The sequence below is a fragment of the Macrobrachium rosenbergii genome, chromosome 6 (genome assembly GCF_040412425.1).
Source record: "Macrobrachium rosenbergii isolate ZJJX-2024 chromosome 6, ASM4041242v1, whole genome shotgun sequence".
In the NCBI taxonomy this organism is placed as follows: domain Eukaryota; kingdom Metazoa; phylum Arthropoda; class Malacostraca; order Decapoda; family Palaemonidae; genus Macrobrachium; species Macrobrachium rosenbergii.
Genome location: NC_089746.1, coordinates 20,027,688 through 20,046,398, shown reverse-complemented (window position 1 = coordinate 20,046,398; position 18,711 = coordinate 20,027,688). Strand labels below are relative to the sequence as shown.

General features: G+C 35.2%; 1 protein-coding gene across 4 annotated transcripts in view; it reads left to right on the top strand.

The window, feature by feature from the left end:
* The window catches only part of LOC136839274 (gem-associated protein 5-like), a 76,324-nt gene that overhangs the window by 44,059 nt on the left and 13,554 nt on the right, over nt 1-18,711 (top strand). For all 4 annotated transcript variants that reach the window (XM_067105073.1, XM_067105074.1, XM_067105075.1 and 1 more), the window contains exons 11-17: nt 362-439; nt 609-726; nt 6,009-6,187; nt 10,301-10,456; nt 13,794-13,952; nt 14,370-14,462; nt 17,520-17,769. In XM_067105073.1, coding sequence (XP_066961174.1) covers nt 362-439; nt 609-726; nt 6,009-6,187; nt 10,301-10,456; nt 13,794-13,952; nt 14,370-14,462; nt 17,520-17,769 — 1,033 coding nt within the window. The remainder of the gene's footprint in view (nt 1-361; nt 440-608; nt 727-6,008; nt 6,188-10,300; nt 10,457-13,793; nt 13,953-14,369; nt 14,463-17,519; nt 17,770-18,711) is intronic.

The window sequence follows — 18,711 nt, the reverse complement described above, 5'->3', positions numbered from 1 at the left end:
AATTCTTATTTTTTCCAAAAATGTTAGTTATCAAAAAAAGCATCTGAACTCAGTGCTCCGAATGAAGGAAGAAGGGCATAAAGAATAACTGGAGTGCTATATTAGTGAAGTGCTTTATGCATTATAAACAATATACAGTGTATCTCAGTTTTTTACAAGCTAAATGTCCTGTATATCAAGGGTAGGTGCATCAGATGTAAGGGGGAATATTTTGTTTCATTGAGGTTTTCCTACGTGTGAAGCAATTGTAAAGCAGTTTAAGGTTTTATGGAGGTTTGTGTGAAGTTTTCATTTTTTATTAGAAATAATTTTTTGTTGGAAAGAAAGGGAATGGTATATATTATTCATATTTTCCATCCAGATCTGAGTGATACATGGTGTGCTTACTCATTTGGAGATCGAGAGATTGTCATTCGTTCGTCTTCCAATGCAATGACTGGTATGTATTTTTAACAGCATTTGTAATTTGTAATTATAATATGCCTAATTCAATATTATCCTCACTTGAGAGATGAGATGTCTCAAAACTGTATTAGAATATATATTCTGTTCTTGAACTTTTGGATTTGTACGGAGGGTATAAATTATTTGCATGTATGCATTTCTAGATCCTGTGCAGCTGCTGCCTTTATTGTCAGAACCCGCTAATTACAAGGCATTGAAGGATGTCACCGAATTTTCATTTAGTTGTGACTACAAGTATTTTGCTGTTGGAGCAAATGATGGGTATGTAAGCTGTTTTTCAAGTATTTTGCTGTTGGAGCAAATGATGGGTATTTAAGCTGTTTTTGAAGTATTATTTGGAACATTCATATGAAGGGCATTTGAAGATGAATTTTGGATCTCGAGTAAATGCGTTAGTTACTGTATTATACAGTATTTCCATGTGTAAGACGACCTTTAAATCATAAAATCCACCCCTAAAAATTGGGGGTCGTCTTAAACTACCATTCTAAAAATCAATCCTTGAATTCTAAGTGATGTTTATCAGTAGGCTAGCCTTGGCCTCGGTGCGATAACCACCAACATACATCAAAAGATTCATATTATGAAATAAACTGTTAATAATAAAACTATATTTACCTTATATATTATGGCATATCTTCATAATAAATAGCCTATTCGAGGAATAATTCCATATCAGTGAAATCAACTTTTATCTATGCGAGGCCAGCCAGCTGACAAAATGTAAATATCGAGTTAAAGTTGTGCTTACAGCAACCTTTATATTTTGGTAACGTAGTGTAATTATGGTAGTAATTACGTTTAGGATAACATAATATTCATTTTTTATTTAAAATTCAGGCTGTTTATAACTGATTAGAACAATTCAGTCATACGAACGATAATTATCATACTTTATCGTATTGTGTTAGGGGTTGCTTATGATTGGCGATGAAATGTAAACAAAACAGTGGCTTCCCTTTTAGGCGACATGTGTAGGATGACATAGAATCGACTTTATTTCGTTTACCCTATATGCTCGTTAACGTGCAATCTCGCGCATCGTGCGGCCCTCAAATTTCCACCCATAAATAATTATTTTATCATGTATCTCGTATGTCTTGCGAGTTCCTGTTTTGAGAGACCAAATTACTATGGACTAACATCTTTTACTCCATTTCTATCCCACCTTCTAGTTAAATAGGTTAAAAAAGTAAAAGCTAGTTAAATAGGTTAAAAAAGTAAAAGCGAAGATAAAAGTACTGTATCGTTAGTTACATTATGCTCGTTGAGTAAATGAGTACAGCCATAAACAACCAACGGAGAAACAACTGATTTGCTATGAACACGCCCTAGGCCATAGCTGTGAACAACCGAATCGGATAACAACACCTGTTTTGCTTGCATTTCAACCATTGTACGATAGTAAACAATCACTGTAGTTATGTTACAAAAGACGTTAAGTAGAATAGGGCTGATATACATTTTATGTTATACCCTTATTCGCTATGGAGAAAAGATCGCAAGGAAATATACTGCTAAATTTAAGCTGCAAGTTGTAGCTGAAGCTGAGAAAACAAACAATGTTCAAGTGCTACTGACTATAAATTATCGTGCATCGATATGCCATCAAACTCGACCGTAAATAATATTGGAGAGAAAAGTATTTTAATCAAAACTACTGGGCATGAAAGAACACATTTTACTATTTTCTTTCATGCCCAGTAGCATGGCAAATGGGACGAAACCACCTCCCATGGTTATCTTTAAAGAGAAATTGAGTTGATGCCAAAACAAAAATTCCCGGAAGTTATCGTTGTCCACGTTCACGAAAACCTAAACTATGCAGATGGCGCATGATCGCTATGTTTTTATTTTATAATACAATTAGTAATATGCAAATACGTACAGTAATACTGGATACAGTGAAGTAAAGCATAACTTGTTAAAAGATCCAAGGAAAAGATGTATATTTGTTATGTTTGTATTTTATAATACGATACTAATATATGAATATTACATACAGTAATTTTATATTTCATGTATGATGCAATCCCCTTAAAATTAACTTCAAAATTAGGTCTTCAAAAGTTGCATAATACATGAGTATATATGGTATTTTGAATTTCTAAGGATACAGTAACACAGCATTTGTAATAGCATCATCTTTACATAACCAATATTTCATAAGATACCTGTTGTTGCAAAAGCTAGCCTATACACAGATGGTTTTGGAATTTAGCAATCATCTTCTACTACAGATATGAGATAAATTCGTGAAAATTTGTCATAATTTTTTACCTCGTCTTATCTAAAGGTCATCTTATACACGAAAATATACGGTATTATAGTTAAAAGACAAAGTAGTTTTTTAATTTCTTGTACCATATTTTTTATTGTCTTATGTCATGGTTAATACCTTGTATTATCTTTGTAGTGTAGTTGTGGTCTGGTACTAAACAAATAGAGACCATGCAGGTCTTATCTTATTAGAAAAATAGTCAAAGTAGTGACATATGTATGAAATTGATCTTAAAATATTTGGGTTCTTGCAGATCATATGGGATTGCATAGAATGTGTGTCTGGAGTTAGTTGCATCAATAAGACTTTTTGTCCATTAATAATGCCAGTGTTCTTCTATGAATTATGGCAAAACAGATTATCTATAACCTATTTTCTGTATAAGAGACTCATTACTTGTTCATGGTCAACAATTTCCCCCAGGCACTTCATCCCAGTCAAAGAAAATGGCACCAGAAAGGTAGATTTGTATACAGTATGTGCCTTTTGGAACCTTGGCTGACTAGCAGTCAGTTGGTTGTTTCTTTGTGCATCAGTGGTCAGGTTAATTTTTCACAAGTATCCCTAGACTTCAGTGTTTTTCTAAAAGGGTTTCCTTATTTAATTATATCTTTTGTGACACTAAAAAGTCTTCCTTCTGTGAGAAATCAGGATCAGAAATGATAAAAGTAAGCCTTGCTATACAATCTTTACCCTACTTTCAAACAAGTTACATTCCAGATGGCTGTTCATATCTTGAATTGTTCATAAGTTGGTTTTTAATATATAGTGCATAACTTTTGTTGATGTTTACATTCCCAAGTTAACTCGGGAGTCATAGATTATACAATTTTCACCGCATTTTTAAATCATGCAGTATTATAAAGAATGACTTTGGATGCTAGAAAGGTAAAAAGAAGATAAAATATAGGTTCATGCAACATTCATTCCATGCTTTGAGTTATGAACTTGGAGAGAAATTCGCAGGAGCAGCATCTGACATTGGAAGATCATAAAGTAAACAGTGCACACGGCCAACTATTGACTATATACTAAACATTTCTTTGGGGAGAGGAAATATGGGAAATGGGAATTCATTACAGAATGGGTTAAATCAGGAAGACAGAAATAAGTGGGAATATTTTACAAGTGTGAAGGAGTTTTCTCTTAATTGTAAGAAGAATACATGGTAGTTAATCACAAGAATACTCAGGATAATGAGGAAAGAAGTTAAAGGAACAGTTCTCTTCTTCCTCATGTTCTTCTGTTCTTTGCAAACATTCTCATTAGCAGAAGTGCACAGAGAAAAATTTGAACTTGTGACCTTGTCTGTTTGTATTTATGAATGCTCGTAACTTGAATGTTCGTAAGCAGGGTGGTGACTAATATGAATACCCTCAGGTGCATTTCTCTTGCTTCCTTTTGAGCCTCGAGTCTCACACAGGGTCTTTGGTTCATTCAGTACCCTTGAACCTCTCTACTTTCTCATGCTTAGTAAGCTTCTGATTAGGAACAACCGTAATGATCTGTGTGATGATTGGATGAGTTTAATTCTTTAAAAGTGTGTAGATTTTTGTCGGGTCTTGATGCAGCTTTGTTAAGTCATGACTTTTCATTCCCAAGAAATCATTTTTTCCTCTGGATTTGAGATCTCATGCTTTCAAGAATTGTAATATTGTGAAATACTTAATTTGCTTTTGTAGGAAGAACTTGATTGGCACATGGGGAGGCCAGATCCCTTTGTTGAAATATGACGTTCTTTTCAGGTATCCTCACCTAAATGAGATTTAGGGATGAGTAATGGGTTTCTTGTGAATTGTTAAAAAAGAAAGAAATTCTCTCATACCCATTTCCTTTACAAATTTGTTCACATCTTTGTCCTAGGTTCTTGCTGCTTAAGATGTCACGAATGAAGAATAAGGCTGATTTGATAACCAGGAACTGATAGAGCAGCTGTACCTGAGCAGTACAGTATAGTTCTATTGCAAGTAGCTCTCTAGGAATTTTTTAAGGGAACCTCATTTTTGTAGTTAATAGAATGGACTATAAGTAGTGGATTTTTATACAAAAATTAATTTTTTTCCCAGACAGTAAGATATTTGGAAGAAAATTTAAATCAGTGTTCTTAATGCAGGAAGAGGGCTTAAAGAAAAACTACAGGTTTTGTATAGATGGAGAATATCTAGGGAGACAATATAAAATATATGAAAGGATTGTTGAACCATCTCTTCTTTTTTACCCAAACATTTACATCCATATTTCAGTATTCTAATAGGAATGAAGGTTCATTAATCAAAAGATGATGTGGAGCAAGGAAGATAACAGAATAAGAAATGCAGTGATTGGATATAGATGTATTGAAATAATGATGTTCATTGAAAAGATTGGTGACTGTCTTTTAGGAAGGTCTGGTCCTTTAAAGAGAATGTAAAAGTTGATGGAAAGAATGTTTATGTCTATGGTCAAAGAAAGAAAAGAAACCAGAAGTTGCTCATTTACAGTGTAATAAATATTTTAGGATGAAAGGGCCATACAATCCAGATAGCTCAGATATGTTAGATAGAAGAAGACGAGTAAACTTTTTGCTGATGAGACGATTGTGACAGAGCACAAAGTGGCTCTAAAACTTTGGCTTTATCATTAATAAACTCAGCAACTGAAAAGAAATGAAATAGTGATTGTTGTCTTATTTTACTTTAAATCCATTCCCTTTGACATGAAAAGGCTTTGTTATTGAATTCCTTAACAATAGTAGTAATAATAATGGATTTGTAAATGCGATAATAGATGCAAGTACATAGTATGTACTTGTATCTGTTATCACATTTACAATTCCATTATTGTTATTTCTATTGTTAAGGAATTCAATGACAAAGCCTTTCACTTTAATTTCACTTACAGTAGTAAGTGAAATTAAAGTGAAAATTCAAATAACTTATTGAATTATTAAATAAACAGATATGAGATTATGAAGTAGATAATTGATGACAGGAAGCAGTCTAGGGGAAGAACAGAGAAATACAGTGTAATTGTTATTTGTAACATCAAGTTTACAGATACATGGGAAAGGACGAATTAAACACAACTATCAAAATACAAGGACCAGGGCTTAGGACCTAGTGGTGGCTTGAAATCTTTCATGAGGCCACCTTCAGAAGGTTTTCTTCATAATCATTTTGAGTAGGGGGAGTGTCTCATTAGGGGAGCATTTGCCATGTATTAATTGTTTCCATTCAGTGGTATTACTATTTACATTGCTTGATTTTTAAAATTTTTTCTTTAGACAGGTACGTGTTTATTCTGCAGCAGACCTGAAGTTGTGTGTATCATTGCATGCATTGAGAAAAGCAATTCAACATATTCTCTGGCAGCCACCTGCAAACTCCTCTTCCTCCTATGTGGTTGCTGTTGGCTCCAGTGAGAGTCGAGTGTGTATCTTTGATCTCAGTGCACACTGTGAAAGTAAGATATATTGTGAGGTGTAGTTGGCATATGTTTTGAGTCTCTTTGTCATAGGATTAATTACTAATTTCTGCAACTTGTAGCTCAGTAACACATCACTTTTTAGTGCAGCTAGGTAAATATTGCTTTCAAATGAAAAATTTATTACATCTTATTTGAAAAGGAATATCAGCAAGATAAAATTTTAGAAGTATTTAGTTACATATCGTGAATTATTCATACAGAAATACAGTCGACCCACACCTGTTCACAGTCCAGGATTCACGGCTTCACCTGTTTGCGGATTTTTGTGGACCTTATTACCTAATTATTAAAAAAAAATACGGCAATTCGCAGATTTTTTCTTCGAGAAATATTCACTAATTACATTATTTTCATGTTATTTTCATGACTAAATATATTTCTTATGATAAAAAAATGGTTTAATAATTTTCAAATATTAATATTGAAATAAGCACAGCAAACTATCAATAAAATGTACAGTATTTATTTTTCAGTGCATATTAAATATTAAGGTATTGTGCACAGTACTTAACTTCCCAGTGTTTCCCCATGTACTGTATAAAGAAAATGGGACTGCATCAATACTTATGAGAGAAAATGGATGTACTTGAAAATAGGGGTAACTTGAATAGTTTTTACACTTATCTGTAAGCCATATATTTTAAAGGGTAATGCTGTATTATGACTTTGAAATCATATCGCAGTGTTTTAGATGCTAATTAAGGTATATTCTGTGTAGGATAATAGTTCAAGGTATATATTTGGTATCTGAACTATTAAAATAAGTAGTTATAAATGTTTTTAGAGGGGGGGTTGTGGTTTTTGAACTATTTAAATAGCCAGTTATAAGCATTTTTAGAGGGGGATGTCAAGTATTCGCAGATCTTAGCTATTCGCGGGTGTTTGTGGTCCCTATTCCCCGCGAATACTGGGGGTTGACTGCATTAGTAAGATATAGCGTTGAGGTACAGAACACCACTTGATGGAAATACAATATATACTTTTATATAAGTAACTTACCAAGTAATTACTTGGCTATTAGTTTCGTTTATTCGCAGTAGCTTAAATTCAAATTTTGCGGTAGCAACACCAATGTTCTGTGTAGGTGACTAGTCTCGCCCCCTAACGAGATAGTTAGGAACGACTTAGCACAGAATCCTCAGTCTGTTTCTGCGATGTCTGGTGTTAACATCAGGTGTCGGCAGCAGCTTTTCTTTTTTTTGCCCGTTATTAACCGGACTTTGGTGTTCAAACCGAAAGTTGAGTAGCTTCAGACGAAAACTTTCAGGATAAGTTTTTTCCCTGTTTTGTTGTTACTAAATGGAGTCTTGTACAGTGAACCCCCGTATTCGTGGGGATGCGTAACTCCCCTCCCCGCGCACGTGAATAGCTAAAATCCACAAATACTTAAAACTCCTCTAAAAACACTAAGAACTGCCCATTTTGATAGTTTAAACACAAGAAAAATCCTGTAAAAATGCTTATACTTGAGTATTATAATAGTGTTATCATAAAAAGTCCATTTATTCATGAAAATTATATGGAAATACAGTAATTAGTGAATATTTCTCAGTGAAAAATACCGCGGATGGGCGAATTTTCTGCAAATAATGGGTAGATATGTTCCACAGAGAAACCTGCAAATGCGTGAGTCCACGAATCATGAGAACACAAATATGGTGGTTTACTGTTACAGTGAAAATTGCAGTTAATTGTTTAACTACATTGCCGAGTGGCGTACTATATTGTAAACATTGCTTCATTGCTGAAACCGATATTTACGTTCTTTACTGAACTGATTTTTCCTAGGCTACAGTAGTGAAATTACATCTTCGGTTTTACTCAACTGTATGACGAAGTAATGTAATAATGTAAAGTGTTGCTGAATAACATAATAAAGTAAACTTTGCATTTGCTACGACAAGTAATGTGATAATGTAAAGTGTTGCCAAGTAACGTAATAAAGTAAACTTTGCATTCGCTATGACGAGTAATGTAATAATGTAAAGTGTTGCAGAGTAATGTGATATAGTAAACTTTGCATTTGCTTCCATATATATTGAGTAGCGTAATAAAAACGTAACCGTTGCGTTTGCTACAGGGCCGATAATGATATCCTATATCTCCGTAAGTCTCAAATAATGTTTGAGTATACAGACAAATCTGTGCATAACTCATGTATAAACATGGAGACCTAGTTCGTTGGCATCGATATCTTAATCTCCTTTGAAGTTCTTGACACGCCCAAGCAAGGAAGAAGTGGTTTGCTCATTTCTCCTTAGATTTTAGTCAAGGACAGGAACCCATCCAAGACATGGATCCATTTTTTCTTTTCCCCTAGGAATTTCATGGACATCCTTGTCTTCCAGGAACGCCAGACAACACCCAAGCTCATCTGGCACCCTGCTCTCTTGGCGCTAACAATAGCCTTGCACCAGCTTTGACTATGACGTCAGTTTTCACTCTGAGCACCCAGTAGCGCTCACTAGCTCTGAGAAAGACTAAAGTTTTTTATCCAGTTGAATGTTCAGGTTCAAAGGTCATCCAGAACCTATGGTGTAATGGCAAGAACTACTTTCTTCCTCTGACTAGAACTCAGAGAGCCATAGCGCTCACTGGCCCTGAGGAGGAATTTAGAGAACTCTGCCCAGTTGGATGGTATAGTATTGCCTAAAAGCCAGTAGTCTCAGGCCGTCCATAATCCAGGGAGTTAGGACAAGAGCGTATCTCGCTCTCTGATTAAAACATCATGCCCTTTATCCTAATGGATTTTGTCTTCTGAGACGTGTTCAGATTTAAGAGAAGCATTTTCCTCCTCCTAGTGAAAGCTAAAGATGTCAGAACAGCCTCTACCTCATCAACTTTCAAACGCTATATATCCCTTACATCACTTCAACAATCAACCTACTGGTGGTATGATTGTTCTTCGTTTCTATTTTGAAGGAGTTTAAACTGTTTTATAAATTTGGCAGTACCTTGCGATTTTTAGTTACTGGCATGGTATCACAGAAGGAAGCGTAGGATTTTCTCCTAATGCCTATTCGCCTTGTAGTGAAGTGTCGAAATTTGGGGAGCCGGCCAGGATACAATGTACCTGGACCACCCGGCACTCTTAGTGGAGGGGTTTAGGTCTTACTTCAGTGTAGGTGACAACATAATCTGGTTGTTTTTATTACGGTACTGTGCCCAGGGCAAAGGCACCTTTAAAGTTCTGCTAGCCATCGGATAATTCCTTGACTGCATAACTTCCACTGATGCTTTGGTAGCAATTCAAGTACTCCTCCACTACAAAGCTCCCCCTTCAGTAGAGGCAACCCTCGCCTTTACTGCCATGCTGCAACAGGTTAAGTAGAGCACCAACCAGAGGTAGTTTATACTGCAGGCTCTCTTAACTAACAAGGAACGACAAGCATTGTTTTCAGTGCTAACACTTTCTATTTCTAATTCATTGCATGACTTAATGTTTTAGAGTAGAATGTGTCCATGTTTCCCACCTCCTGTCAATGTGAGATTCAGCTATGTAATTACTTGGTAAGTTACTTATATAAAAATGACATTTCTATAATAAAATAAAGTTTTATATATACTTACCAAGTAATTACATGATCGGAGCCCTCCCTCCTCCCCTCTGATGGACAAAAGCACAAACAGACTTAGGATTCTCTGCTAAGTTGTTCCTAACTATCTCGTTAGGGGGCGAGATTAGTCACCCACACAGAACATTGGTGTCGCTACCGCGAAATTTGAATTTAAGCTACTGCGAATAAATGAAACTAATAGCTATGTAATTACTTGGTAAGTATATATACAACTTTATTTTATTATGAAAATGTCATTTCAGCACACAAAGGCATGTGTTTACAAGGGATTTTCGTCTCCCATATCAGCACATTGAAAAAAATACCAATACAGTATTACAATTTTGATTAACTTTTCTAGCATGTGTCCTAAGACAATTAGATATGTAAAACAGTAAATTTTAAGCTAAAAAACAAAAAAGATTGAATGTTATAATGATAATCTGAAGATTGAATTTAATTTTATGAAAATGTTAAGTATTTAGTATAAGATCAGATGCAAGCATTTTATAAGTATTTTCTTTATAAACAGGAGCACCATGTGAAGTTGAAATCTTGACCCAAGCAACTCGAGAGTTATGTGGACATGAATCACGTGTAGTTTGGTTGGCCTGGTCACCTCATAACCCAGATGTTCTTGCCTCAGCATCTTATGATCACACAGTGCAGTTGTGGAATGCAAACACAGGTGAGCTTTTTCCCCTCTGTGTTAGCCATGATTTGCGACATGAAAAAATATTGCTTTGCAATCTAATACAACAAAGAGAAGAAAGTAGGTTTTTGAAATGCAAAATGGATTAAAGTATTACAAGGGGAAACAGAGACGAAATAAAAAAAATGAAGTAATGAAATGCTTGAAGTAATACTTTTAAGACTTGTAAATAAAGAGAAAAATTATAAACTGAAGCTAGCACTAGAAGATTTATCCTTCATTTAAGACTGTAGGTTTGTTAGCTATGAAAAAGACAAATAAATTAAAAATGTCATTTTTTACAAAAATATAAAAGTGAGCATATTATGTATTTTGTGCAAAATCCAGATTTTCCAAGTACAGCACTCCAAAGTTAGGCTAGCATATATTATACATAAGAGCATTAGCCATTACTTTACACACAAAAGTTTGCGAATATACCCTTATTAGGCTATAATATAAAATATGCATCCCCTCAACAATTAACAATGAAAAAAAGCACTGTAATAATGAACATGAAAGTAATGTTAATTTTATTAGTGACAGACAATCATTAAATCATTAGGCCATGATCAGTACACTCATAAAGTGATAGTTAATATACATGGCCCCCATACTTCTAGGTCTGGCTGCAGGAGCAATACAGGGCCAGGTTGTGGTTTTAGGTGTTGCTAAAAGGTCTTCAGTCAGTGTTTCCTGTAACTACTGTATTGCCTTGAATACTGCAATGAGAGACCATTCCAGTGGGATAACCTAGTTTCTGCTTGGGGTCGGTGATGATGTTCAGAGACCCTGGGGCAAAACTGGAATTATCTTAAGTTCCCCAGCCCTGGTTGGAGGCATCTGTGACTAACAGGACTTTTGTCATGAGGACCTGAATGTCATCCAGAATAGATACTGCTTTCCATCATGCTAAATCTGCTGAAGAAACTCGCATTTTTAGGGAGACCTGATGTATTATCACCATTTACTGCCATTTTCTGGCTGGCATTATGCCTCTTCAGAATAGTCAGAGGGTAGACTTGAATTTTTGCATTCAGCCCTGGAAGGGCTGAATGCAGTAGGGAAGGGTCTCACTAACTCCTTAATGGTTTAATACTTACTTACAGGTGTGATGAGACCTGAGTGGTGTCAGAGGTTCTCATCAAGACCCAGACAGAAAGATACCAAAATGTCTATACTTTAAGCTCACCAAATAGGTGGGTAGTGCCATCAGTGCACCTCATGTGGTGCACTGTAGACATTACTTGAGGTTCTTTGCATTGTCCCTTTGCCCCTAGCTGTAACCCCTTTCATTCCTATTACTGTACCTCCATTCATAATCTCTTTCTTCCATCTTACTTTCCACTCTCCTAACAATATTGTTTCATAGTGCAACTGCGAGGGTTTCCTCCTGTTACACCTTTCAAACCTTTTTACTATCAATTTTAGTTTCAGTGCTGAATGACCTCATAGGTTCCAGCACTTGGCCTCTGGCCCAAATTCTACATTTTATTATCTTCTATACTGCAAGCTCAGTATGCCACTAATGCCAACACCCTCAGGAGGAAAACATGGGGAGCCATGTTAGCCAGAAGCATAGGCTATCTTTCTATTCTCTGAGTTATAAGAAGATATATTTGCTTTTCTCTTCTTAAAGACTTCAAGACCCCTTTGAAAACATGTTAAATCTCAACTGTTACTTTCTTGGAGGAAGAATGATGAAACTAGACTGTTGTCACCTAGGACAGATAGGTGCTACTAATGAAGAGGCTGTAATGTCTGGGGTTACCTTTACTCAAAAGGTGAATGCCATTGGCACAAAGATAGTGCAGGCTGGGAGAGGGATTTGGTTGACCAGTACTCGAGGGGGTTGCCAATTTGCTCAACATAGGATTAGGCAGCTGGGTTTGGAACAAGGTGGCTAGGGTGGAGCAAATGAGTCCCAGAAGGTGGACATGGCTACCTGAAGTCTATCAGAAGGAAAGATGAGAAGTGGACAAGAACAGGCCAAAAAGGAGCACTTTTGTATCATGATTTGGAGTGGAAGGATATCCAGAAATTGTGAATGCCCATGAGTAATGGGTCTACATAAGAAGAAAACTACACTGGTGTAGGGGCGTAAAGCATTGAATTCAGGTAAAACACCCTCAGCCAGTTGTCTGATAAAGAAATGTGAGGAAGAGAGATGGCTGCAGTATCCCCATGCCTCAGGCAAGAACAAGTCTTGCCATGATAGGCTGCTAAGAAGGTAAATCCATGGTATTAAGAATGATAGCACAAGGGAAAAGCTCTCGAAAAAACTGGCAGACAAAGGAGCACAAAGTTCAGATCCCTAGTCTTGAGCAAGGGAAATTTTTGAAGGATGCTAGAGTACAAGTCCAAGGTAGTCTATCCATAGCCCAGACAAAATATTCTCCACCACAGACCAATATTGACGATTCACATGCTAGAACAGTTGTGGGGTAGAAGGCCAAAGGACCCATCCATCAAAGACAGGCTTGGAGAACTCTCACATTACAGTGAAACCCCATGCTGACCTGTGGAAAGTAGTATATAAAAATGAAAAGTAGAACAGTTGTAGGTGTCGGAGTGTATCTCTACCAACCCCAAGGCAATGGGAGGCCAATGGAGGTAAGAAATGTCATGAAAGGCTTGGAAAGTAAGTTGTTTTGAAGTCCTATGAAGACATTCCAGTTGAAATGGCCACCAGGATGAAAGTAAAGGGTCATGCAATAAGGATTTTGTCAGTCTCATTTATATTTTAATCACAACTTTGTTAAAGTCATCTTGGATGGTGGCGCCTAGAGATGCCTGGAAACTTTTGAAAAGTTTGATGTTAAAGCCTGGTTTCAATTGGATCCTGTTGAATATTTTCCTCAAGTCGGCTTTTCTGACTATTTAAAAGTAAATTCATCTGAAACAAATGCAGTTTTGAAAAATATGTTTTTGTAATACAAACTCCTCATTTCAACGGTGAGTGCTTCCCTTACAGTGTGTTCACTGATTGAGTCCTCTGAACTAATCAGTCAACTAGTTTGATAGTCCATACTTCCACAACTAGTAGCATTCATGCTGTTCTTGGAAGTGTGACATTCTACTGTTTGTATTCTCTTGAAAAAGAGCTTGGAATTTATATATAGATGCACAAATATAAGTGAATTGAAAATGAGTTCTTTTATTTTGATCAGAAGTTATTTTCTAATTGAGTTGATATAACAGAGAATAACTGTAATTAAGGGCAGTTATGTTTATTGCTTGAGTTTCAGGAACAAAACTTATTTAACGTGTAAGTAAATGATATGCATTTTCTTAATTTGATCCGTCTGAATGCTTTAATTTCAACTCTTTTCAGGTCAAGCATTAGTTAATTATGGAGGGCATACCAGCAGAGTTTTCCGAGTTGAGTTCAGTCCATCTGACCCAGATCTTATGTTCAGTTTTGGTGAAGAGAACTCTCTGCATTCTTGGAGACCTTCACAACTTACAAGTAAAACACCAGGTGAAAGTCTAGGTAAATATGGTTTAACAATTTATTAAGGTTATACTCTTTTGAGGTATATGGAACTCCTAATCAGAAATTTTTAGTTTGCCTTGATATGATTTTTAGAGCACTGAAAGTACAAAGGGGTTGTGATTGAAACTTTCCATTACACTGATTGACTTTGAATGTATGTAACTTTATTTTTCACAAATGGGCATTTTATTCTGTGGAAGCTTGCTTGCACGTGTATTCTATATGAATTTATATTCAATTACTATAAGAAGAATAGTTGTAACATGGTGGTGTGAATTTGTATGGTCATTGTGACCATAGTAAGTACTGTACTTTTATATCTGAAAATCCCTCATTGCCGTGAAATTAACATTTTAATCAATTAGGATTGTTTAAAGAACAGTGTATGTATTTTTTTTGTGTATATTTTAACAGCTAAGGGAAAGGATCGTGTAAAGAAAACGAAAGAGCAGGCAGAAACAGGGGACCAGACTTATAAGGATGTAGCAGCCTCAAACTCAGTTGAAAGTTAGTATTTTTATTGTTGGTTTGTTTTTATTTGTATTTTGGTAAGCACGGGTTAAAAATAATATTGTAGTGTTTTTAAGTGAACCCTCAATTTTGAAGAGTTTCATTCAGGGTGTCACTTGCCTTAAAAATTTACTGAAACATTAATAGTCAGCAATGAGGATTAATGTAAATAATTTTATCAACTCTGAAAGAGTGTATTAGATAAATTTCATGATTTATGGAAACATATTGTAATAAGTTAATAATAATAGATCATATTGTTACGGGAGCCTAGACGTTCAATCATGTAAAGAGCAGCTAGCTTAAATTATATAGTTAGCTTGAATGGGTTACTTATATTACCTGTGGTCAGCTTCATTTGACTCAGTTCCAAAATGTAATATATTTAAGAAAGGAGCTGTGAGACATTTTCAGTTATTTCAATTTAGCATCCATAAAATGTACAAACCTCTTGTCTACAGAGCAGTATTGTGTAGAATTACCAGTAGGTGAAAGAAATCTGAAGGTTTCTTCTCTGGTGAGCACTCTTCACTAAAAGGGACTGTCTTAATCATTTTGTCATTCTTGTCACTACTACCTCAGATTTGGGGTTTTTGGTTCTAGTAATGTAGTACTCAATCCTTAGGCCAGGTCCTTGGAAAGTTTAAAAGTTTATGTCAGTGACCTTATTAAACTATTTTTTGACAGTAAAAGTAATAAGTTCCAGTGCTGACTACCCTTCCTCTGTTCATTGGCAGCGAATTTGTACAAAGCCAGTAAAATTATCTTTAAAGATATTTAGGTGGCATGATGGATGTTCCATGGACACATCAAATTCTAATTGAGAGAGAAAGAGATGTGGCATTTGATTTTGTTGCTCATTAGCTTTATATATTTCCAGTCTTATTAGAGCATAAAGTTGTGTTATTCCTGTTACTTCCTGTTTAAGTTAAGTATATGTAGTAGTACTGCATATATACTACTGTTAAAATTATAACTACGTCAAGAATTATTGCTTACAGTATCTGCGCAGTGAATGCTGTCTAGGATTGTATGGAGCCACAGGTGCCTCAGTTGTAGTACTTCCTTAAGTAGGAGTTCACATTCATCTTTTCAGTTTTCTTGCCTGATTAGAGTTGTTAAAAAAGGGCTTATAATATCAATTATTATTAATACATATAGTTTAACTAGACACTGAGTTAACATTCTTAACTCATAGGGATGGCCTGGAGGACCAATAACATCAAAGCTCTTAAGGCTCCACCTGGGGCCATAGTATATTGAAAAGCTGCATATTACTGCCCATGTAATAATGCTGCAACTTAACATAAATGAATTAAGAGGTATGCATATTGTATGGATACATAATTTAAAATGTAAAGCTCTTTCCATATAGACTGGAATTGTTCTTTTCCTGGAGGCCTATTATCTAGTTTATGTTACTGGGATTTCCTCATACAAGCCTCTCCTGTTACTTTCCTGTAGCCAGTTCACAAAATAGCAGTGATTTTTGTGATACAATGAATAAAGAAGATTAAGTTCTCTAGTTGGAGATATTTATGACCCCAAATTTTTCGTCATTAATGACTTACTGGTTAAAATTGCATCATTTTGGGCATTATAGCACATATGAAATAAAAGGTTTATGGTTTTTGGAGCATACTGTTTTATTTTGTGACATTTTGTCACTGCTATCTCCATTTTGCATATCAAAATTTTTCTTGTAGCATATGTGGAACTGGAGATGTTTCTTGGGAGGCCTGTCAGTTTACAGAGCCCTAGATGTTTGTATTCTTATATATTGTAGACAGAAGCAGAATAGCTAAAGTAAATGTTTATGCAAGCATGCCTTCAACCCATAGGAATTAGCAACCATCCTTTTTATTGCTTCTCTTGTCTTTTGTTGCCAACACTACATCAGGTTGTTCCAATTGTGTGAGCTTCTAGGATAATTTTTTTTCATTTATGTTTATTTCAATTCATATCTTCTCATCAATAATTTAATCCCTTGTTTCAGTGTTTTGTGAAAAAATGTATTAATAACCACCTCTGACAGGTTTAGTTTATTTCAGTTTTGTTTAAATATCTACAGATTACTTTTTTTTTCAATTGTGAGTTCATTTGTTTTTATAATTTTTATTGTGTGATTCATATATTTTTTACATGATTCATATATTTTTTACATAAAGTACAAGTTATAATGCCTGCCATAAATCTTCACAACTAGGACCTCATGGCACACATTTATAACAGGGTGTATGGGAAGTTGACATCCCTTTTTTCCTAGGAATGGCATTATGTTTAAGAAATAATGGTTTCTTTAAGCTTGAAATGAGGAACTTAGGTGCCTTATTTGAGAAGCCAAGTTTTTTATCTGTACTGCTTGACCATAGACTTGAATTGATATATGCACTCTGGACAATTGATGGGTTTCTCATGAAACTTTTCATTTCTACAACAAATCATATGTTTACATATATCTCTTGTGCTAGTTTCTGCTGTGTCACATTCAGTCTGTGTGAATCAGTTAGGGTACTTATAACCTACTGATAAGTTGAATGCATTTTATGTGTGAACAGTCACTTTTTGCTATTCTGCTTCCTTCTACAAAACATGAATATACATTTCAGGGGACATTTCTTCATTGAATGAGAGCTCTGTATGATTGAAGAGTATGTATGAAAGAATATATTTTAAGTTTAAAAAGATTGTAATTTTGCTACTTGAATAGTGATGCATATGCTGGTTTATTTAATCCATGTCCATCAGGCTGCATCAGAGAAATATGAAGTGTATGTTGAACCTTGTATGCCAAGTTTATGTTAGAATAAATGTTAAAATATTGTTGGAACTCTGGTAACTCATCATTTTGTTTGTAATTGTTACCTTACGTACCATTAGGGTGTGCATCTTTTTGACAGTAACTATAAGTGTTGTTTGAGAGAATTTTATGTTTTGCCAAGAATAATATACTCTGTTTTCCTTCTGCAAATGATTTTTTCCCTTTCAGAGTTTGATTTGGTGTTTACTTAATGTATTGTTTATTTTAAATGATTTTTGTCATTTATCATACAGAAAAATCAAAACCTGGTGTAGCAAGTATATCCAGTGAGAAGCCCATTTCAGGCAGTACCATGGTGGCTAGCACCAAGAGAGGCATATACAAATCCTTTTTCCCGAAGCTCCATTCAGCCTGCTCAAAGAAAAAGAGTTTTTTCCATTTGATTGTAGTTAACCTCTTGAACTCGGTCAAAAATAACAATGAAGAAGCCAAGGCCAAAGGAAAAGAAATTGAGGAAGAATTGAGTGATGAATTAGAAGAAAGGTTAGTTCAAGAATCTCTTTGTCTTTCAAATCATCCTCATATTCATCACCATGAACTTTTTTACTTGAGATTTTCCCTTCATGGGGTAGAGATGTGAAATGAGTTGTCTTCACACTCTTCTGTCATGTGCACTTTCCTTCTGGTCAGTGGCCTCATCTATGCCCCCTTTCCTTAATTTACTTGAACTTACAACAGGTCTTCTTCCTCCTTCATCCATATCTTCAACTTTTCTTATTGACTTCCTGATCACTGACCTTGCTTAAATTATCAATCTTCTTATTGGCAGCCACTTTTTTTGTTGTTTGAACAAAAAATGAAAGTGTCTGTAATTTGCAAATTTGCTGACAGATTTTGGGCTGTAGTGTTAGTTTTTGATAAAACAACTGATATTTTGAAAACAAAATTTAATTTTTTTTATACAAACCCATTACTTTTAAAATATGAAGCTCTTGCCCTCCAGTCCCATTGATGTAACAGATAATAGGTGAAACTGCCAGAATAGTGAGGCAATTAAGTATTTGCGATCCAGGGACCTTATGGGAATACACAGGACTACCACCACTTTTTTTTTCTTTATGTTAAGCAAAAAGACTGAACGGTTGTAGGTTCTCAAAGACCACAGATGTGAGCTAATTATAATGGGTTTGTAAGAAGTTTTCTTGTTAGACATTTTTTCTTATATTCATTCCACTTTTACTACGTTTACTATTTCGTCTTTGTTGTATATGCCTACTCCATTTTGTCTGTCTTGACACTATTTTACCAGAGTTAATATTTGATTGTGTAACCAAGTGCTTTTGTGGCACCTTTTATTTTATTTTACCTCCCTTGCATTACAAGTGTTCATTTCTTCAAGCTAGCATCTCCACCATTTCTATATTTTCTCTTACGTACCTTCAAGTTTAGTGAATGTAGTGAATCTTTTTTTTTTTTCTTTACCTT